Consider the following 24,402-nt stretch of genomic DNA (forward strand, 5'->3'; position numbering starts at 1 on the left):
GCCCTTTGGTCTCACCACAGCCCCCAGGGTGTTCACCAAATGTATGGCAGTGGTCACGCCTCACCTGAGACGTTTGGGATTCCGGGTGTTTCCATATCTGGATGACTGACTCCTCACCGCCACCTCCAGGCATCAACTAATCCAAGCAAGAGACTACACCATAAGCCTTTGTTCTCAGTTGGGCATAACCTTAAATTTCGAAAAATCTGTGTTATCACCCTTGCAGCATATTACATTTATAGGAGCAGAACTGGACACCGTCAATTCAAGGATCAGGTTACCTCAAGCAAGAATCGTATCTCTAAAAAGTCAATTATCCAGTCTGTTGGTCTGAAACAAAGCTCCTGCGTTCCAGATACTGCAGCTATTGGGCACAATGGCAGCCACACTGATAGCAGTCCCATTAGGGTGCATGCACATGCGGATACTCCAGTGGCTACTCTTCGCACAGTGGTTTTACCAACGACTGCCCATGTTACACGAGATCCGGTTAACGAATCTTTGCAAGAGGGATTTCAATTGTTGGCTGAACAGCAACCAAGTGATAATCAGACGTTCCTTTGTTCTCCCCCAACCCACAGCCACAGTGACCAAGGATGTTTCCCTGATAGGGTGGGGGGGGCTATTTCAGGGAAAGACTGTCCAAGGCACTTGGTCAAACATGGAATCACATTTGCATATAAATGTCCTAGAGCTGAGAGCGGTGTTCCTGGTGTTGCAACACTTTCACGACTCTCTTCCTCCAGGTACAATTGCTATCCAGACGGACAACATGTCAGTAGTCTGGTACATCAACAAGCAAGGGGGAACCAGATCGTATCCCTTATGCCGAGAGGCCCTAAGAATTTGGCAATGGGCTGTATCCACCAGACGCTTTCTGATAGCAATGCACATCCCGGGGTCATCCAACATGATAGCGGACAAGCTAAGCAGGGCCATGCTGTTTTCTCATGAGTGGTCTCTCAAACAACAGGTGGCGGACAAGATTTTCCACAGATGGGGCCAGCCTTGCTGCGACCTATTTGCATCTCCGATGAATGCCAAATGCAGCAGCTACTTTGCCCTTTATCCCCCACCGGGCAGCAACCCGAGGGATGTGCTCGTACACGATTGGCCCCTGGGCCTCCTATATGCCTTCCCGCCAATTCCCCTAATTCTCAAATTCATAGAGAAAGCCAAAAGTCTGGGAAGGACTGTGATTTTGATAGCCCCATCTTGGTCTTGGCAGATTTAGTTCCCCTTCCTGCAGAAGTATTAAGTGGAAGAACCATGGATCTTGGACCCAGTGCCAGATCTTCTGACTCATTCGTCAGGAGTTCTTCATCCCTCCCTCATCTCCCTAAAACTGACAGCTTGGCTTCTCCAATTCCCATATTAGCCAGGTCTCAAGATTTGTCTCCCGCGGTCCAACATATTATTGTTTCCTCTCATAAACTGTCTACCAGGAAGCTATATAATAGCAAATGAAAACGATTTGTTCACTGGGCTTCTCATCATGACATTGACCCTTATGTGGCACCTATTCATACCATCTTAGAGTTCTTGTCTTCCTTGTTCCATGATGGCACAGCTGCTGCCACCATTAGAGTTCAATTGGCTGCTATTTCCAATTTCCATGTAGGGTTTAACGGGTCTAACATCATGTCCCATAGATTATGTAAGGCATTCTTAAAAGGGACCCACCATCTCAGACCGCCTATCAGACAACCTGTCTCTCCCTGGAATTTGAATCTGGTTTTATCCCAATTGATGCTCGCCCCCTTCGAACCCGCCTCATTATGTCACTTAAAGTTTGTGTCTTGGAAAACTATATTTCTAGTAGCCATTACGTCTGCACATAGGGTCTCCAAACTCCAGGCCTTGTCCTCCAATCCCCCATATTTGATTTTTCACCCTGATAGGGTCTCCCTCAGGACTAACCCTACCTTCCTTCCCAAGGTCTGTTCAGAGACTAACTTAAATCAGTCCATTGAGCTTCCAACCTTCTTTAGACACCATACCAACAGACTGGAATATATGTTACACAAGCTGGATGTACACAGACAATTGAGATTCTACCTGGATAGGACCAAGAATTTCAGACAATCGGATCAACTCTTTGTCTCTTACGCAAAGAGTAAGAAAGGTTTTGCAGTATCAAAAATCACATTATCCAAGTAGCTTTCTGACTGCATTAAATTCATTTATTCCTCCACTAATCAACCATTAACAACTAACGTTAAAGCCCATTCTACCCGGGCTGTTTCTACGTCATTAGCTCATGCAGCTCGTTTGCCCTTGGATACCATCTGTGCAGCCGCTACTTGGTCAAAACCTCACACATTTATCACTCATTACAAAGTGGACAGGACCTCCAGGGACAGGGCTTCCTTTGGTTCCACTGTGCTCAGGAATGTTCTCCCGTGAGCCACCCAGGATTAGGGTGCTTGGGACGCTACCCACGTGTAAGAACAAAACAGCGAGATAGAACAACTTCACATAAAGAAGTTATGTCTTTACCATAACGTTCCATGTGAGTTGTTCATCTCGCCTTTTTGTTCTTACATTCCCACCCACCTTCCCCCTCCTGTTGAGAAAGATGGTTGCCTTGGTGGATTGGTCGACTTTTGTCAGCCTGTCTTCTGGAACAGACTGTTTCTTCCTTCTACAAACTTATAGCTACCTAGATATGTAGGCACTATAGTTCTATTTCTTCCTGTAGGCTGTCTTGGTTGCAGCATACTAGATCTGGGGATTTACAGTAGAGCATCATGGGATATACACTAGGTCTTGAGCTTCTCTGAGAGTCTGAGCTTGAAAAGCAGCTGACTCGGAGCCAAGGGATCGGCTCCGAACCCACGTGTAAGAACAAAAAGGCGAGATGAACAACTCACATGGAATGTTATGGTAAGGACATAACTTATTTTTATCAACACCAACTCATGTTGTCCTGCTTTATCTCGTAGGTCCTACAGCTGCTGCCTGAATTCTCTCTTTTCCTCTCTAACATAACCCTGCTGGGGGCATATGAATACTGCCCTGTCATTAGGCTGGAGTCTAATTGCCATGTGTCTGCCATTAATTCTGATGACATTCTGAATATACCGCTAGTAAACACCTGGGACAGGACAGCAGCAACAGCCTGACACGCCATTAAGAATTCAAAGTCCATAATATATGTCTAGTAAAAGGAGGGGAGCAGCAGTAGCATGACACATTTCTAAAAATACACTGGTACAGAAAAAGATATCAGCGCCAAAAGTTGAAAAGCAACTAGAATCTGGCTTTGTCTGGAAAGGATAAAAGAACTTCTGTTTTATCAGCAACCTGTTACAGAGTCTTACTAGAGAACCCCAGATGTTAAGTTAGTAAAATAAATCAGTGCAGAAACTGAAAGGGAAGAACCTGGATTGCCTGATATGGAATGTCATCAGACGATTCCAGCCATTAAAGTAATGAAGGATGTCTGTGTGTATGTGAAGTTAGAGAGAGGCCCATGGTAATGAATCAACTAAGAAAAGAAAACCAACCAGAACAAATTCCTAGCTTTCCCTATATAATCTCAAAACAGAGGGCTAGTCAGAAACAGGACTCTTAGCAGCAGGTACTTACAGAAACTGGTGTTGCTAGTTTTCATAAATTCAAGATACTGGCATCACTGTTGGTCATATGTGTGGCCCCAGCACCCTGGACATCTAATTCCCAAGTATGCCTGACCACTTGGGCTCAAAGGATGCATTGTGGCAATACAAAAGACGGGGTTAGAAGAAGAACAACTCAGTTGCTGTTTAAGATCTCTTTTATTTTACTTTTTACAAAAACAAACTTCCAATTTTATTTTATAAAACAAACTTACAAGCATGACCATAATAATACAATGTCTCCTCTCTTTAAAGCGAGACTAAATGCTTCCTCATAACATGACAAGGAGACAGAGGACTAAAAACTATTGCTCCACCTTGACAGAATGGCTGAACGTTATGGTTCAATCCTAATCTACTATTTACAAAAATGAATAAAAGTAAAAATAAAAATATATATAAAAAAAGGCATAATAATGGAGCATAATTTAATTTGGCAATTTTAGACACAAACAACAAACCACGTGGCCCTGACGTAACTGCACAATTATGCATTATTAGACCCAGACTACTTCCCTTATAGCGTTACTTGGTTCAAGCAATAATTTTCAAAACCTAGATAATCATGGCAGATCTGAAGAAGCTTTGATAAAAAGCAAAAGCGTTGATTAAACATTAGTGGTCCCTAAACAATAACTATAAAAAAGGTAACTCACTTTCACTTTGACTCAAAAGGGAAATAACTTAATTTCATACAAGTCTATTTTTTATAACTTTGATAATGCTTTACATTTTCTACCTTATGTTTGTAACATCTAATTTGTGTTCATAAAATAAATAGCTGTAACAATGAATTACTCTGATCACCTCAAAAAAATGGGTGAGGTCAACCTCAGGGAGTGTCACAGTATTGACACACCCTTAAGGTGGATACCTCCCCACACATACATGCCCCCTTCTAAGAATATAAATGTTGAAACTTTCAACAACATGCAGTACACAATGCTCTGCCTGATAGATCTTCTGGAAACCACCAGTATTTATTGAAGGACTGAATAGAGATCAAAAAAGAGGAATGTCGATCAGAGTCTTTTCATTTTTATTTTATTTTGCTCGCAATGAGACATCTAACATCAGCAGTCATTTAACCTTCGCTCCCACAGGAAAAAGGACAATCAAGAAGAAACATCTCAGTTTGGTATAGGCAATTCTTACCCACATTTCTCTAGCAGTCATCCTGTAACACAAAAGAGGAGTCTAATCAAGGGCCAAGCAGTTAGGATTACCCGTATGACATCGCAACATGCATATGTCAAAGATGAATTCACGGAGTTGAAGGATATGTTTCAGGAGAGGGCTATCCCAGACAGATGGTGGAGGAAATTACAGATAAGTTTATTGAGAGTGGGGAAAAATACAAACCACTATTAGGAATTGGTCTTTCTGGGGAATGTAAAAAAACACCCCTGATAATTCTAGTATGTATGAGAAGGCCTGCATAGTTCAACACAGTCTGATTTCAGGGGAAGTTAGATACATTTTAAGAAAAAATTGGAACATCTTTAGGGTTAACAATGATGTGAGAGCAGTGGTGGGTGAAAAATCCCTTTAAATTAATAAAGTAGGTAGTAACATCAAAAAACTTTTGGAGATGAAATTTGACAAAAGGTTAACTTCAGAAGGAGGTACTAAGCCATGCAGGAGTTGCACCCAATGCCAATTTATTGTGAAGGATTTAGCGACAACCTTGACAAAGTGAATGAAAACAAATATTAAATTTGCCAAGGGGAACTGCTTCACTAAAAAGGTGGTTTACCTGGCTATGTGTAATAGATGTGGGGGGTTCTATGTAGGTAAAATGTAGGGTGAATTTGATGCAATTATTATATCATGGCGATGCTGACTGTCTTGCTTCATGTAAGTCTAAGTGTACTGCATTATGATTGGTAGTTGAATACTTTGATAGGTAGATCACATGATTTGATAATTTAAATAAATGACTTATGACTGGTCTTTGTGTGAAAGACTGTTGTATCCACTTAGCAGTCTCTGCAAGCTGTTTATGAATGTTGCTTTTTTCCTCTATAATGGCAAGTCAGGTTTGACACAGTAGTCTGTGATGTCATGGTGAAACAGCAAGGAGGCGTGTGAAGCAAAGTTGTCTACTTTTCTTTCCTTGTTTGTTAGGGGTGGGTGGATGGTATTCACATGGCAGTGAGGAGAACAGAGCAGTACCAATGAAACTGAAGGGGTAAGGAAAGAATAATGTACTCAGCATCACCAATGACTTTTTTTTGCACAGCAACTTCATCATTTACAAAAAAAAAATATTTCATATGCTTATATTTCTGTTTGAATTCATATGACAAAACTGATGAAATGTGAAGTTACTCGAAACTGATTAAACAAGTACATTGTTCTCCAAAGTAAATGGAATCAGTTAAGAAACCAACCAGTTGATTTAGCAAAGACTACACTAAGTGTTTATTTTTTTTAGTAAAGTGTATTTTTAAGACAATGTTTATATGTTTATTGGAATTATCTCCTTGCTGTCTGTCTCTGGATATGATAAAGATTTTTGTTTGTTAGTCAGCTCCACCACCACCACTACCACCACCATAATGTTCTTTAGTCACTGGAATCTTCCATCATTCAGTCTGCCAGTAAAGGTAGTTTACCAGAACTTTGCCTTCTTTCTCATTAAAGTAATGAGGGATGTTCATCGTATAGTTCACTGCTGCAGTAGTGATGACCCTGGGAGATTTCTACTTCAAAAGGTGTGTCATCTGACTTGCTTTCCCTGCAGGGTGGACAGACACCTTCCCACCTGGATGGCAGCACCTCTTAGGTGTAAAAGGAGCTCATTTCATATTTAGTTCTTTCTTTTCTTTCTTGCTGCAGTATCAAAAAGTCTGTGTGCTGACATTGTCAATGTAATTATCCATCATACTTTTTTTTCTATGAAGTTGATTGTATATATACTGTACTTAGGCTCACCTATATATCTTGTAATCAGTTTTCTTCTAATTAACATGTTAAACTTTTTAAACTATGGTTAATCTTTCTTTTTTTAATTATTGATAAATATTGTTAAACTTTGTTAACTATTTCACCAAATTACTATGTAACCTTGTGGAGCTTTTCTGCCCAGGACTTCGCTGAAAAAGGACACAAAAGGGCCCATAACCATACCAGAAGAATGTAGAGTCCCTGAAATCACAGACATTCAGGTTAAAACAGCCCTCTCCAAAGCCAAAAACACAGCATCAATGGGACCGGACGGTGTCTACACGAGCTCAAAGACGAACTAACCCCTCACCTAAACACACTGTTCAAACTCAGCCTCTCCACAGGCTACGTATCCATAGAGTGGCACACAGCAACAGTTATTCCACTCCACAAAGGTGGAGCCACAACAGACCACGGGAACTATCGCCCTATAAGCCTGACTAGCTTGGTCTGCAAGGCTATGGACCGCATCATCATGGAACTCATTAACAGAGACATTGGGAACCTCCAAACACTGGACCCTACCCAGTTCGGCTTTGTTAAGGGCAGATCATGCCTCCTTAACCTGGTGGACTTCTTTAAGACAGTTACCAAGGCTGTAGACGAGGGAAGGTGCTACACACAGCCTACCTAGACCTCGCAAAGGCCTTCGACACCATTCCCCATTCTGGTATTATAGACAAGCTCACCAGCCTGAACATAAACACCTACGTCACAAGATGGGTTGCCAACTGGCTCACAGACAGAACCCACATGGTGAGAGTTGCGGGAGCTAGGTCCGACTCTAAACCGGTTACAAGTGGCGTTCCCCAGGGCTCAGTCCTAGGACCCCTCCTAATCGGCATATACTTTTCAGAGGTACAGGCAAGCACAGGAGGACTATGGCTGACCAGGTTTGCAGACGACTGCAAACTAGGGGCTATAATTGACTCTCCGGCTGACACAGACATCCTCCAAAAGGGGCTCACTGAGACCGATACCTGGTGTCAAAATCATGGCCTCAAGCTAAATGCCAAAAAGTGCATAGTCATCCCCTTTGGAAAAATCAAAGTACCCACAAAAGTCCCCTAAATACAGAAGACGTAATAAGGGATCTGGGGACCCAAGTAGATAGTAATCTCACCTTTGATAATCACATTACCAAAGTGGTTAGAAAATCCTTGTACGTGGCCCACCTAATCACAAAAGGGTTCGCATCCAGATCAAAAAAAGGTCATTGTGCCCCTCTACTCATCACTCATCAGACCCATCATAGAGTACAACGCCCCATTTGGGATGTACCTTACAAGACACCTGCAGCAGCTGGAAAGACCACAGAAGTACCTCACCAAGGGGATCACTGGCCTCAAACAGATGCCTTATGCAGCTCGACTGAAGTAACTCCAGCTGTACTCGGTTGCATACCGCCTACTCAGAGGTGATCTCTGCCTGACATACAAGGCCATGTCCAACCCAGAATTGATGGACATGCTCCACCTAAAGAAAACCTTATACCCTCAAGCCACACGCTCTAGGGATCTAAACCTCACCACAACAATAAAGAGGACGTGCTGGAGGGATAGATTCCTGTCCCAGAGACTTCCCATGCTTTGGAACAAGATTCCAATCTACATTAGGCAGAGCTCCTCGCTAACACTTCAAAAGAAACCTTGACGAGTAGATGGGAAACAGAAAGTTTACCCCGGGGATCACTTCAGTGGCTGTGCAGGACAGAGGCACAGGGAGCTAATCTAAGGGGGTGGCAACAGCCAACACATTCTGGCTAGGCTCATAAATGCCTTCGGGCAGGTAGCCTAGTACCTACCTATGAACCTATGAAAACTGAAAGGGCATTAAAACTAGAATTTACGAGCTTAATAATGATGTTAAGAACAAGAAAGAAACTAATGCTCTATACAGGCACTCCCTGATTTGTAAGGACTTTGTCAAGTTTAGATTTGGTATACTGGAATGTGTCAAAACAGAACCTAGAGGGGGCGATTGGAAGGACCTTTTAAGTAAGAAAGAGTTACAGTGGCAACTAAGACTGGCTGCGAATTTTCCCCCTGGGTTAAATGATTCCATTTCCTTGATGCCAAATAATAAAGAAAAAAGCAGATAAATTATGAAAGTGGGTCATGGTGTTATTACAATAGTAAAACCTTTTAGAAGCATGTATGAATATTATATTCCTCTTTTGGTGTCATACTTACACAGTAAATGAAATGTTGCTAAGTCGTACTAATAATTTTAAATGTAGGTAGAACAATTTGATGTCTTTTAACTTTCTTATTTACATTTTTGGTGTTAGTTATTGTAATTGGTTGGAAACAAACCAATAGTATGAGTTGAAGGGTTATATAAATTTGTATTTGTGACTAGAATGTTATTCTGATTAAGTCCCCCTTTGGAGGGATGAAAGTGCTTAATTTTTAAAAATTTTTTAAGTGTTTCTGTTTTGTGTTTTTAAATAAAAGAAGTTTTTCCATGGTTAACCTCCGTTGTGTGTATATTTTTGGTTAATAGGCAAAAGTAACCCAAATAGTTTCAGCTTCAGAGATAGTTATACGTTTTTGGAATTTTGAGCCTATAGATAACCCTAATAGGCCATTTTAGGCTACTCTTATTTTTTCCTAGCAAAAGGGATACCTCTGGTTCATCTAGCTTGCTGTATATTTATATGTGTGTGTATGTATATATATATATATATATATATATATATATATATATACATATGTGTGTGTGTGTGTGCGCGCGCGCGCGCATATCATCAAACACCGAACAACTGAATATTCAAAATGCTGATCATTAAAACAACAATCATTTTAGAACAAATCAAAAATGATCAAAAACAAAAATTAAAAAATATTTTTTCAGGGTGGTAAGCTCTCAAACCACTTACTAATTATATGCCAACTCTGAGATTGCACAGCAGTAAGGGGTAAGGGCAAATTCCCTTACCCTGCTGCACTATGATCCTAGACAAACCCTTTGGTGGGAAAAACTCACATGAGCATTCACTGTTATTTGCAGCCTGAAAAACTGTCTACGCATATGAGCATTCGATGTTCCACAGTGTAACCATATGGACAGATAGATAAACAAATATAGAGATATATATCTATATAAATATATTTGTATATATATGCACATGTGTATACATAGCATGTATACTGAGAGACCCAATATTAGTTTGTGGCCATGTCTAATTTATATGTCTTCTGACTGCAAGTTCTCATTATACTTTGTAATAGGAATACAAAATAAAATGCTTACTATTTACACTCTCTAGTTTTCTTCCTCGCATTATTTTTTCCTGTGGTTTGGAATTACACCTTAACTTCTGCCTTTTCACTAAAGTACAAAAACATGTATTGTGCTCCATTTTTAGTATTTGTTTAATGTAAAACAACTGTGTTTCAGAAACTGATGGGTGCATACAAACTCTGTATTTGTGTAAATACTGATTACTGTATTGTGGAAATGCCCATTATTTTAATGTATTTTGTAGGTGTGTGGTCTCATTTTGTAATGCAGCAATAGATTACTGGAAAGGAGACAGCGAGATGAACAAAGGTGAATTTTAGTAGTACCCTTTGTGAGTGAATATGCATAATACAGCAGCAGAAAAAAAAAACAATGATGGAATTGTGTTAAAGCATAATACAAATTTGTATGAGTGTTATCATAGACATTTAATGCTACAACTCTTGCTTAATTTAATATACAAAAAACTGGGTTTATTAACCAGAACAACAACTACTACTTATAAAGTGTTGTACATATTTAGGCTACACTTTGCTGCTATCCTTAAGATGTTGAAATCTGTACATTGTTAGTACAATAGGATCATTACTACATTGACAGTACAACAAGATCATTATTACATTGTCAGTACTATAGGATCATTATTAGTTCTACAGAATTCTTTACCAAAGAGGATCTTCTGAGAGCACAGTGCTGATACTGATAATAATTCTGAGTTGTTGGTCATACTAATTTTCCTGTCTTTTTTCTGTCAACAGGTACTGGGCTTCTCTGAGAAACCTAGTTGTTTCTCTCTTGAATTCCATGAAATCTATTATTAGTTTACTGTTCCTCCTTTTCCTCTTTATTGTTGTCTTTGCTCTTCTGGGGATGCAGCTATTCGGAGGCCAGTGAGTACCAGCAGCATATTCTTACTCCTTCAGCATTATGTTCTGGTGTAGTATTTTGTTTTATTTAGCTTGCTATTTTGTTAAGTCAGCTTGTGCTACATTACTCCTTTCAGATACAGCTCAGCCATAAAATAAAAATATAGTACAATAAGCACACACACATTCACCTAGGCCATTGAAGGAGATGAATCAATCCTTGACTTTATCCCAGAAGACCTTTGTTCAACTAGTGACACAAGAACTGGAGGTACCAAACAGGGAAGGATGGGAGTGAGTCATCAACACCAACTCACCCATCCTGGATAGGTGGGAGGCAGCCTGATTCATTGCAATAGCATCATGCAGAGCCTGCTGAGCTTCATGTTGCAAGCAGTGTGCCAGTTGGTTGGGAGGTTGCACATGGGGGAAGCATGCATGCATCTGTTGGGGGCAGCCTTAGCAGAATCCACAAGGCTGCAGTGACAAGGGTGAGGTAGGACATACTCACTCTCTGGCAGAGGTATGATGTTGCACCAGTGTCCTTGATCTTCTCAGCTGCCCTGTGATGTGGGTTGGGTAGAGCCCCAGGTGGCTAAGGTGGGTCCAGTAGACCTGTTGAACTAAGAGATGAGCTGCTAGCAACTTATGTCAGTTGTGCATAGTTTAAAAAAGGAGTACATAACACACAAACCTAATACAGAAAGCAAACATGGGTATGCAGCAGTAAGGTGAAGCAGCACAACCTATAAATAAACTTTGTCTGCTTTATAGAAGTAAAGGAACATTAGGATCACTGAAATTAGGCAAAAGGTGGTGAATGTAAAAACAAAATGCACTGACATATTCCTGTGCACTTCATACAGAATCTGTACAAAGTTCTGTTGTAAACAGTTAAGTAAAGGTGTAACAATTTTCCATCACTAACATGTAAGTGTATATTTGATCAAAGCTATCTGATTTGAAGTTAATTTATTAACCAACATATTAGTTTCCCCTGTATCTGATGCTTAATTACAAATCTAGATTGCATAGTTGTTGGTTATGTTGGCTTTGCTAACAAAGGTCACTCATCAACTCTGCATGCTGGAGCATGATTGACCATGGTTAACAGAATTTGGCAGCAACACTGAGTTCCATATTTTATTATAAACATAAAAGACAGAATCAGGATTAATGAAAGCATTTCTGATATTAAGACCTTGTATTTTCTTTCACTTGGTGATTATAGTGATTGTAGAGTTGATTAAATTGCTGACTGACTGTTTTTCTTCTTATTTTACCGTACAGGTTTAATTTTGATTCTGGTACTCCAGCCACCAATTTTGACACGTTCCCAGCAGCAATAATGACAGTATTTCAGGTAAAGTGCTAGAATCTATGTATTTGCAGGAGAGCAGTGTCTTTTACTAGCAAATGATAACATCATCGATTAGTTGCTATGGTTAGAGCATTCGGTATTTTAAGAACTGAAAGAAAGGTATTTGTTACTAAGAATAATGATTTCTACTCCTTAATCCATTGGTTGTTCTGTTCTGTTTGTTGCTCAGTATTTCATTTTTTTGGTTTAGCAGAATTATCTTGTACACTGGGTGAAGTGCACATCAAGACTTAAAAATAATCCTAATTAAATACAATTCAGTGATTATGCCTTCTTAAGCGTAACATTTCCCCAAAACTGAGCTATAAGTTGGGATGGGATGTTTACAGATAAATAGGTATTATCTGAAATAGTGAGTTATAAAATGAATTCAAAATGGAATACATCCATTTAATTTTTTATGGTGGCATACAATTCAGACAAGGTTATGTTAGGATTAAACAGCATACACCTAGAGAGGGAATCATTAGATGACCTTGTTGTTGAGCTGGCAGTTGTGTTACTCCTTTGGATTGCTAACAGTATCCCTGTCAGTGGTCCAGTATAGTGAACCTGTTAGTGGACAAATTCATTTCAAACTTTACCCCCCTTTCACCCCAACCGTCCCCTCAAAAATACACTTAAACACAACCCTTCCAGCTATAATTAGGGAGCATATACTGGTTGCACTCACTAAAGTCAAGAACACAGCTTCAATGGGCCCTAATTACATCCCAGGATGCCTCCCGAATACTCTAAAATACAACTTATCAGGATCCCTGGAATCATTACTTAACTATAGTCTTAAAACAGCATTTGTGACACATGAATGGAGAACTGTGACAGTCACTCCCCTTTATAAGGGAGGACCTTCAACAGATCCTGGAAACTATAGACCCATTAGTCTGACTAGTGTTATTTGCAAAGCCATACAAATAATTATGGAAATGATCAACAGCGACATAGGAGACCTCAAGACACTGGATCCACCCCAGTTTGGCTTTGAAAAGGAAGGTCATGCTTAATGAATCTGGTGAACTTCTCTGAAAAGGTCACTAAGGCAATGAATGAGGGGAAGACGATGCATACTGTCTGCCTAGATTTGGCTAAGGCATTTGATACAGTTCCCCACTTGGGCATTATCAGCCAACTCATGGAACAAGACATAAACCCCTTTATAACACTGTGGATAGTTAGTTGGCTCACTGATAGGACCTAGGAGGTTAGAATCAGTGAAGCCACCTCCACACAGAGACTGGTTACCAGTGGAGTCCCCCAGGGATCTGTGCTGGGCCCACTCATCTTTAACTTCTACTTCTTGTCAAAGACCTCTGCCTAACCAAAATGGGAGCAGTCATTGAATCCCCCAAAGAAAAGAGCACCATTCAGGAAGGTCTAACACAGAGAAACACTTAGTGCCAAAACCATAGCTTAAAACTCAGTATCAAGAAGTACATTATAAAAAAAAATAAAATTATAAAAAAAAGTCCACAAAAAACTGGGTGCCTTGTATAGAAACCAACAATACCTAACCAAACCAGCCAGAATCTCTACTGCAACTTCCCAACTAATCTCAACCCTACTCTATGCATCACCCATACTCACAAATCTTCGACAATCAGACCTAAAGAAACTCAAAGCCTGCTACAATAAAATTGCAAAATTTGCGTCAGGGGACTCCCACCGCAGTCACCACTGTGTCTCCTTTAGAAACCTAGACTGGCTTGAGCTCCCTCAACTCCTACACCTAACCCAACTTACCTTTGCTCATAAACTTGTAAACCACCCTCTTAAAATTCCCTCACTTCATACACTTCTCCAACCCTACCAATCCTCCAGACCCCTTCGCTCCTGCAACAAAAATCTACTCCAAGTCACCAAACCCAACAACTCTGCAGGGGAAGCACTATTCTCCTTCTCCATATCCAAAACCTGGAACTCACTTCCCGCTGCCATAACTACCCTCCCTTCCAGCAGTCCCTTCAAAAATGCTCTTAAAGCACACCTAAAATCTCACTGGCTATGCCCTTGTCCATACCCCAACTAACCCCCCCCCCCTTCTCCTGTACCACTAATTAGCTGCCAGCTCTACTATTAGCTGTCAACAGGTTATCAGTATTTCATTACAATTTCATATCCTTTAACTAGCAGATGATTGCAGTACGATGTTTACTCTTTTCTCTGTGTGAGAAATTAATACTACTAGGGAAATGTCTTATACCTTATATTGTTATTATACTCTGACATATGTCATTACCTGTCAGACTGTGTCTTTGCTATAAATATGCTGTTTTTTTTCCCTCTGAAATGCTAGATTATACTCTTATATTATGTGAAATGTTGCTTGTCTGAATATATGGAGCCTTCCTTGTGATATTATACATGGAACGTATCATCATGGAACTCATAAACAAAGACATTGGTAATCTCCAAACTCTGGACCCTACCCAGTTCGGGTTTGTAAAAGGCAGATTATGTCTCCTAAACCTGATTGACTTCTTTGAAGCAGTCACCAAAACCATAGATGAGGGTAAGGTGGTTCACACAGCTTATCTAGATCTCGCCAAGGCTTTCGACACCACCCCCCACTCTGGAATTATAGATAAGCTTACTAAACTAGGTATAAATCCCTATGTCACAAGATGGGTTGCCAACTGGCTCATGGACAGAACCCACACTGTGAAAGTAGCAGACTCCAAATCTGACTTCAGACCAGTGACAAGTGGAGTACCATAGGGTTCAGTCCTGGGTCCTCTCCTGTTTGGTATCTACTTCTCTGAAGTACAGGCTAACACAGAAGGTCTTTGGCTAACAAAGTTTGCAGATGACTGCAAACTAGGAGCCATAATCAAAACTCCTAACGATGTGGACATACTACAAAAGGGCCTCACTGAGACAGATGCCTGGTGTCAAAGCCATGGCCTGAAGCTCAATATCAAAAAGTGTGTCGTCATCCCCTTTGGTAAAAATTCTGTACTCTTGAACCACCACGTAAGTGGTAGTCTACTTAGTGCCGAAAGTGTGATAAGAGACCTTGGGACACAGGTGGACTGTAGTCTCTCCTTTGATAATCACATCGCCACAGTGGTCAGAAAATCCTTCTACGTGGCTCACCTCTTCACAAAAGATTCCTCATCCAGAAAAAAAAGGTAATTGTTCCCCTCTACAACTGGAAAGGCCACAGAAATACCTCACAAAGAGGATTACTGGTCTCAAACAGATGCCCCACGCAGACCGTCTCAAAAAACTCCTGCTTTACTCTGTCGCATATCGCCTACTCAGTGGCGATCTCTGCCTAACATACAAAGCTATGTGAAACCCAGAGCTGTTGGACATGCTCCACTTTAAGAAATCCCAATCCTTCTGAGCTACATGCTCTAGGGATCTAAACCTTGTCACCACAATAAACAGAACATGTGGAGGGATAGATTTCTGTCCCAGAGACTTCCCATACTCTGGAACAGACTATCTGTCTATGTCAAACAGAGCTCCTCATTAGCACTCTTCAAGAAAAATCTTGATGATTGGATGGGAAATAGGAAATTCACTCCAGGGATCACTTCTGTGGCTCTGCTCGACAGGGGCACAGGAAAATAATTTTCTTGGGTGGCGAAAGCCAGGGTACCTTTTTGGCTAGGTTTATATAGGCTCTAGGGCTAATAGCCTAGTACCTACCTATGAACCTATACTCCGACATATAGGTCTTTTCTCCTGTTGAACTGTGTCTTTACTATAATCATACTGTTTTTTTTCATCTAATATGCTAGATTGTTCTCTTATATTATGTAAATCTCATATGTCTGAATATATGGAGCTTTTCCTCCCCGGGCCTCCACTGAAAATGGGCATATACCCAATCGGAATTTTCCCAGTCAACAAATGTAAAATAAAATAAAATAAATAAACATTATAGTACCTTTTGATGACTATGTCATCAATAAAACTCATTTCGCTAGTCAGGGATCTGGGAACTCATATAGGTATTAACCTAGCCTTTGACCCACATGTGTCCAGGATAGTAAGAAAATCCTTCTATGTTATTCAGCATATAAGCAAGGGCATGCCATCTAGGTCCAGAGAGGTCAATATACCACTGTACTCAGCCGTCATCAGACCCATCATGCCCCCTTCGGTATGTACCTGGCCGGACACATGCAGCAACTGGAACATCCACAAAGGTTCCGTAGAAAAATAATACAGGGAGTAAATACAGTGTCCTTCCCTGATTACCTCACAGCCCTGCCTCTTTACTTGGTATCATATAGACTTTTGAGAGGTGATCTTTATCAGGTCTATATTATATTCCTGAACGCTTAGGTTGTCGAATACAACATAATCAACGCCTATTCACTGAACGCGCAAGTCAGCGAAAGCTCACAATGCAGAAAAACACGTCACTGAATACTTTTACTTGGCCAACACCGCTCCACCCACTAACGAAAACAAAACACACTTCCCACTACACTGCTCGCTACATACTACCCACCCAAACAAAATAAATAAACCACATACATACACTAACCTAAACCCTACTTCTAAACCTAAACTAACCCTTACATACATTACTTTTTATGCACTTAACCCGCACCCTACCCTAAGGTCAGTAACTATCGCACACTTACTTTAATAAGCTATACCCAAACAAAACAAATAATCCACATGCATACACTTAACCAAACCCTACTTCTAACCCTTAGATACATTACTATCTATGCACTTACCTTAACCCTAAGGTCCGTAACTATCGCACACTTACCTTATGGAGCTACACCGCAGAAGGACCGACTATGCCTAATCGGGATTTCAAATTTCTCGGTTTCCAGCATTCGATGTACTCGCGGTTCGCACATTAGGTGTCAATCAAGCTGTATTCGACTACCTAAGCGTTTGCAAATATAATATAGACCACCCTCTTTATCTGGCATAAAAGTCCCTAGACCCTGTTTTAATGAACCATTTGCACATCCGCAAAACAAACAGCATCAGAACTACTACATTAAGAGACCTAAATTTTGTTTGCAACATAAATAGGACATGTTGTACAGACATATATGTTTCTCAGAGAATTCCTATTCTCTGGAACGGGCTCCCCATCCATATGAAGTTGAGTTCCTTCCTATCCCTATTTAAGTGCAACTTGCACCAATGAATGGATAATCAGAAATTCACCCTGGTCTAGTTCTTAAGTCTCTGATGGACAGAGGCAGTCAGAAAATCACTATGTATATAAAACAAATTTGTTGGTTACATTTGGGTTGCAATAGCTAGGATTATAAGGGCCGTAGTAGTAGTTAGCCTAGTATATATCCATGAAACTATGAACTGATGGTTTCATGACACATGTCCCCATTCCTAACTCCTAGATGTTATGTTTAGCATGAGTATGATTGCTTTTGTATGAGATGATCTGCAAAATCAAAGTTAGTATGTCTTTGTCTTTTCAGCATGTTCCTTTTACTACAGTTATATGATCATATAGTGAGTATATTTAAGGAAGGGGTATGGTGGCAGAGCCCATTCCCATGAGGGGTTGTGTGGGCTTGTCCTGATGCAAAAACATGCCAGTGGCTAAGCAGAGGGTACATTCGCATTTGGTTCTAGAAGATTAGAAGTTTGGCGTTTCTGTTCCCACACCAGGTACTTCGATTCATCTTTCATTACTGACACTATAGCCTGGGAAGGGATTCTGCACTCCTGAGTGTAACATCCTTTGGATGAGACTTTAAACCAAGGTTCCATCTACCCAATTTGTTAGTAGCTCAGCTGGATGTTAAAGGTCCCATGACAGTTATCAAAAAGAGAAGGGAATCTTTGTTAAATCCATATTTACTTACATAAAATTAAAATTAAAACAGATGATATAATTACAGTAGTCTATATACATTTATATAAAAGTATAGTGTTTAACCCCTCCACTCTTTAATTCACAACCAGATTCTCGCATCTTGTATATGTCTCAGATCCCATTTCTTGTTATATAATACCTCCCAGCATCTAGCTTTACATAGAAATCAAACACATGCAAAAAAAGTATCTCTTCTACATATTTTAAATTACTGCTACTACAATAGCAATACATTATCATGTTCATTATTTCTTTAAGTTGACTTCTTTCCATAACTGATTACACTTTTCCCAAAACTTCTTAACTTTTGTACATAGTGAGAAAAGTATTCTACTCTTCTTTACACACTATGCATCGTCTTCATTCATACTATTTATAGTTCATTAACATTTTGTTGGTAGCTTGCCCAACATTAACCTTCATAAAATATCCTTACATTGAGTAGCATACTGAGATGTTTTCCTTTGTCTGATTATATTATTCTTAATATTTTTTCTTTATTTCTTTTGTTTATATTATCTTTAACATTTATGCTTAACTTATCTCATGGATTGATTCAGTAAAATGTCCTGTTATGTTTTTGTACCATTCCATCCTTGATTTACTAAGCTATCCCAATTTACTTGCTGTTCCTTCATCTTCTAATAATATTCTATATCATCTTTCTTTTCTACTTGTTTCTTTCCTTTATCCCCATTTTTCATACAAGAGCACCATATCTAGCACACAAAATTCATCCTTCAACTGACTGTGTCCCATTTTGGATTTGCTGCAATACCAAATTAATTGTAAGGTATGAAAAAAGTAATAAGATTTATTAATCCTAAAGCTCATTTCACTTTTTATTATAGAAAATTAATTTTAATTGATTTAAAAAATGTCATAAAAGTAAAGTTTTAATCCATTTATATATACAACTCAAATATAGTTTAACTTTCCTTAAAATGGAATGTAACAAATACACTTTCTTCCTAAAGGATAAAGCATATATCTTCCACAATTCTATTATGTCTTATAAATCCTGAACTATTCTTCCTATTGTATTTCCCTAAATTCTTCATCCCCAGAATTTAAAACCAGAACATTTATATTGTCCTTTTTTTATTATGTAATCATCTTTTAACTGAATTCAGTCTTAACTCTCCTCAAATAAACCTTAAAAATGCATCTAATATTTCTTTCCTCATCTTAGCTGAAAACATATACATCCCCAAAACATAAGTATTTAACATATATAAACATTTTTCTTAACTGATAAATAATAACTTTTCCCCAAAAAACAATGATTCTTTTTTTTTAATTTCTTCTGTTATTTCTCTCCACTATTATACGTTCATACTCTCCACATTTCATTTCCAGTACATTTATTTATTTTCTGGTATAATATTTGCAATTCATTTTTTCTTATTTTCACCAACTCCTTACTCTTCACTTTTTAAACTGTAATCCAGCTTTTTTTTAACAAGGTTTCAATCCTTATCATGATCTCACTCATCCAAACCTTGTTTTTAGTGACTGTAACCAAATATCTGCACAAGACAAACACAAGAGTATTAAAATTGTGTCTATATCATGTTATCAAAATCTTACTACATCGAATCACTAAAGGTCGACCTCTAGTGATTAATGTAGTAAAACACTGAATAACGCTTAAGAAACAAAAAGCAAACAAAAATAAAAACTAACTAGCGTAGGCAGGGGGCAAGCCCCCCTGCACCCCCCCCACACCCCCCTACTTAAATATTCCAACTCCGAGACCGCACTACATTGAGGTAAACGGAAATCTCCCCTTACAGAGATTTCCGTTTACCTGCACAATGTTCTGCGCTTTTGATGTTGTGGTGCCGACAATATCAGCTTTGATATTGTTGGCTTTCGACATTGTGAAGTAGACCCTTAAACATTCCTTTCTGTATGTCCAATCTTGCTTCCGTCATGCCACAAGCATTTCCGTTATCTGGCTTCTGAATTCTCATACTGTCCTGTGATCTCACCCTCATTACTTCCTTCGTATCTTTTAATATATTTTGTTTCTTCAAGGTAATATCAAAGCTATCTCAAGTCCATCTCCACTCTCCTGCATCCTGTTTAGCACACAAAGTAAAAGAAAGAAAACTGACCAGATGAATGCCTTCTTTTGCTTACATAAGTCTAATTTAGTAGCTATCACAGAATCTTTGTTTAAAGCTAACAGTCCTTCTTTACACCATTTTTCTCTGGTTACAACTATTTTTAACACCTTTATTGAATTATCACATACATCATAGGCAAGCATACATTAATATAAAAGAAAACAAACCATATTAACATGTTTCCAGTTACATCCATTACGCATCACATATGTTCTTTTTTATAACTGTCATCAGTCAAACATTACATAAATTGCTCAACTCCTGCCTTTCCTTAAGCCACTCTGCTCCTCTTGAACATTATTCTGCATTATTATCACAATTTGCATTTATTTATTTGTAAACCATCCACTTTCAGTTCTTTTATCTCTGTTATAATATTCAGTACTTCAAATAAAGTTGGTTTAGATTTTGATTACCATTTTCTACTAACTGCTTTTTGACAACCACCAGAATTAAGCTTACTATGTCTGTGCAGTTCAGATCTTCTGTCCCAGCTGCAGGGAATTTTCAAAATCTGCCAACTCATTACATTCCCAAAATATATGTTCTTAGTTATCTCTTTCTTCTCCATCACACCTCCAACATTTGCCATCTACCTGAGGAAAAATTCTTTATAGTCTACTTGGGGTATAAAAATATGTATGCAAACCCTTCCAAGCAAAAATCCTAAACTTTCTGGACTTTGTTGCATACTTGGGAGCCATACATATGTCCTCCCATTATTTTCTTGTAAATTACTTATCTAATCTATCTTTCCAATCTTTTCTATCCTCCTCTGATTGAGTCTTATAGTTATTAGAGTAACAGGTTTTGCATTATGATGCATTTTCTCAAGGGAATGTAGTCTGAAACTCAAATGTCTGTCATTATTTAGTGTCTTAAATTCTCCATGATTTGTCAGAAAACCATAAATTTTAGGAGGAATAGACCAAAAATATGAGGCAAAAAATCTGGACATTCTTCAAAAAAGTGAACAGTTGAGAGGTATGCTGTACCTCTACTTGCATTCATCCTTATCAACAAAATCACCTTTCTCCATTCTCATGCTAGCTTAATTCTTAGAATACTTTCTGCTACTTTATGAGTATAATATTCTTTATGACTGTAATTATACTCCTTATGGTTCTCCATCCAAAATCCTGCTCTCTCCTTATTTATTTAGTTTCCACCTGCTTCATCATCATCACTTTCCACTTTTAATTATAACCTTGTACTTGTGTTATGTATATCAGCCTTAATTATGTAGCTGTAAAATATCCCTTTAAATCAGTTAATACTAAACCATCTTTTATATTGAAAGGATCAACTTATCTGACTTAACTCTTGCCCTCTTCCACTCCCAGATAAATTAATTCAGCTCTTTATTAGTCATTGTCCACAACTTTTCCTCTGGTTTATAAAATATACCTGCTTTATATATAAAACTAAAGAAACTAAAAACGTTTTCACTGCAAATAAAGCCAACTCATTAACACCTATGTGGTGTGGAATGCAACACCTCTTGCATCTTACACACATCCTTGCATTCTGAAAAATCAACTTCAGAAGCATAAGATAAGCAAATGTAAATATTTTGAGAACAACAAAAGCTATTAAAACTGTACAAATAGCAATGTTATCAGTAAGAAGTGCTCTTTGCATTGATAACAGTCACTGCATTCACAGTCTTTCCATAAATACTAAAATATATAATATATTATTAATTCACACAAACCCTGAATTATATTTTTTGCTAAACTTTCACAAACAAATTGTCATATCTTGGAAAATGTATAACATAGACATATATTGTTAGATGACTTTGGGTAACTAGATGTAAGCTTTCACATGACAACAAGAAATTTGCCTCTAAGTGTATGTTTATTTTGATATTTACAAAAATATGAAAATATATATGCTTAATTATATAATTAGCAATATAAATAACACCAAATATCTCTCGCCTGTGCAACTTAAACTGCAAATATCATTGACAGTTTTCTTCAACTTCTAAGGTTTTACCTAAAGCTATGTAACAGTTTGTAAGTCGCTTGTTTAAATATTAAGTATCTATAAAAATATTGCTTCTTTGCATAATTACTGTCAAGCAATTAGCAATATCTCAAGTACAGTGTGATATAAATAGACAATGACAATGAATTTTCCTGTCTCTCACCCGGGTATTTGACACCATACCCACAACAGCATGTAGGTCAGTTATGAAAGTATGATCATAAATATGAAAATATGAATAACAAGTGGCAAGCCGTGATTCATTTCTCCACTTCAGGACATCCTAGGCCAACAAGTCTAGCGCCATTTTGTTAATAAATCTTTGCCCTTTTTACTATTGTATGTTATTAACTGGTAAATCACTTAGTTAAAGAAGCTAAATCCATAAAAGATCTGGACGCCATAAGGAGCTATGGGAGTTAACTGGAAGTATAAAAAAGGTGCTGTAGGCATCATTAAGATTCCAGTTTCTCAGTTTTTGTATTATCTTTTGTTTAATCTCTTCCCATTTATCCTTAGCTGCCACAAAAAAAATCCTGTTTAATCAATACTTCTAAGTACATCGTCTTATCATCTTTCTATAAATATAGGCATTGCTGAACTAATTCATGTGTAGGTACATAATTTGAAACCTTTGATTTATCTTCATTAATTTTATATCGTGAAAAGACTTGAAACTGTCTCACAGTGTTCTACAACAATGAGATGTCCTTTTCTGGATTTATCAGGTAAAAAATAATATTATTTGCAAATAAAGCCAACTTTTCTTGATTACCATACCAATTATATCCTTGAATTTCTGAGTCCCTTACTTTCTTTACCAGTGGCTCTGAATGTAATGCCAATAACAAAGTAGAAAGAGGATACCCTTTCCTGGTTCCCCTGTTCAGACAAAACTAATCAGAGAGGAACCCTTCCACTTTAATTCTTGCCTCCAATCCCTCATATATCCTCTAAATTAACTTTATTAGTGCAGCAGTAGCATTGTTGCCTCACAGCAAGAGGTTCTCCCGTTTGATTCCCGGCTGGAGTGCAGGGAGTGCCTTCTGTGTGGAGTCTGCATGTCCTCCCCGCGGTTGGGTGGACGTTCGAAAGACATGCGTAAATGGGCGTGTCTTCGTTGAAGGTTGAACGTCGAGCTGGCACCTCGGTGTTCGTGAAAATCAACTGCCAATCATTATTCACCAGAGTTCCGCTGTGGCGACCCCTAACTGGGAAACACCGAAAGACAACAACATTGTATCGGGAAATGCAAGTGCTTCCATTGCCCTACTCAAAAAATCGCAGATTAAAATGTTGAATGCTTTCTCTGCATGAAGACACACCAACAACAGGGGTATTTTCTTACTTTCTGTTTCCCTCTGGACCATCATTATTCTTTTAATGTTGCCAAATGTTTGCTTCCCCTGTACATTACCACATCGATCCATGTCTATCAATTTTGTCAAAATCCTTTGCCATTGTTTAGCTGTTATAGACATAAGCACTTTATGTGAAGTTGTTCAGTCACGCCATTCATTCTTTAGTGATACGGCCAATTGAAATACTCAAGGTCTTCAAATAGCTCGAGGCCAAGTCCCTGTCCCATGATGCACCTGGAATTACCCCAGATCTAGTTTGCCGCTGCAATAGATCGGAGGTTCTGCATTAGCTCGGGCCAGTACAACTGTTTTTCATTACTTACTTAAAAACTTTTTGCTAGTTAGATAGTTTTAAGGTAGTTTAGAATAGTTTATAAAGCTCTTAAAGCATTTTGGTGTGTTTATGTTCTTTATATCCATTCCCATCTAGTGTGCTTTAAAAATTCTAGCTGGCCTCTTGTTTTAGGCCTAGTTTAACAGTCTTTTCTATATATTACAGTGTGTTTATTTAGTGACCTTTTGTCACAAATTCTACTTATTACTTAGATAGTTATAGTCATGTGCTGTGTGGTCTGTTATAGCCTTAAGAATTTTTTAGATAAGGCTTAGTTGTTTATTACTGTTGAAGTAGTAGTTTACAGTATCTTTGTCACATATTATTCCTTAGACAATTTTAGATAAGGTTGTTGACTCTCAGCAGCTATCTTCTTTTATTGCATAGTCTGCTTGGAATTTCTTATTGTGTGCTTTCTCATTTATACTAGTATTACTGTGTGTGTGTGTGATTTAAACTGCTTTTATTTAAGGCTTGTGTGAATAATTACTGTTGTGGTATCTTTGTGGTGACAGTAATTTTTTTCTGAGATTACTATGGCTGACCAAGAAAAGCACCCTTAGTCTGGCTTCAAAAAGTCCCCAAAGTGTGGCCAAAAGATGTCTGTCACAGACAGCCACATGAATTGTGTATACTGTCTAGGAGCTCTGCATTTGCAAGATAGCTGTGCTATTTGTCATTCCTTTTCCTCAAGGGT

The 24,402-nt window shown here is 38.6% G+C and overlaps 1 protein-coding gene across 1 annotated transcript in view; it reads left to right on the forward strand.

The window, feature by feature from the left end:
- Positions 1-24,402, forward strand: part of CACNA1A (calcium voltage-gated channel subunit alpha1 A) — a 3,713,953-nt gene that overhangs the window by 1,327,639 nt on the left and 2,361,912 nt on the right. The window contains exons 11-12 of the mRNA XM_044082385.1: positions 10,574-10,705; positions 11,972-12,044. Of these exons, the coding sequence (XP_043938320.1) occupies positions 10,574-10,705; positions 11,972-12,044 (205 nt within the window). The remainder of the gene's footprint in view (positions 1-10,573; positions 10,706-11,971; positions 12,045-24,402) is intronic.

The sequence above is a fragment of the Protopterus annectens genome, chromosome 9.part0, assembly GCF_019279795.1.
Source record: "Protopterus annectens isolate FY-2018-M chromosome 9.part0, PAN1.0, whole genome shotgun sequence".
NCBI classification, from domain to species: Eukaryota; Metazoa; Chordata; order Ceratodontiformes; family Protopteridae; genus Protopterus; species Protopterus annectens.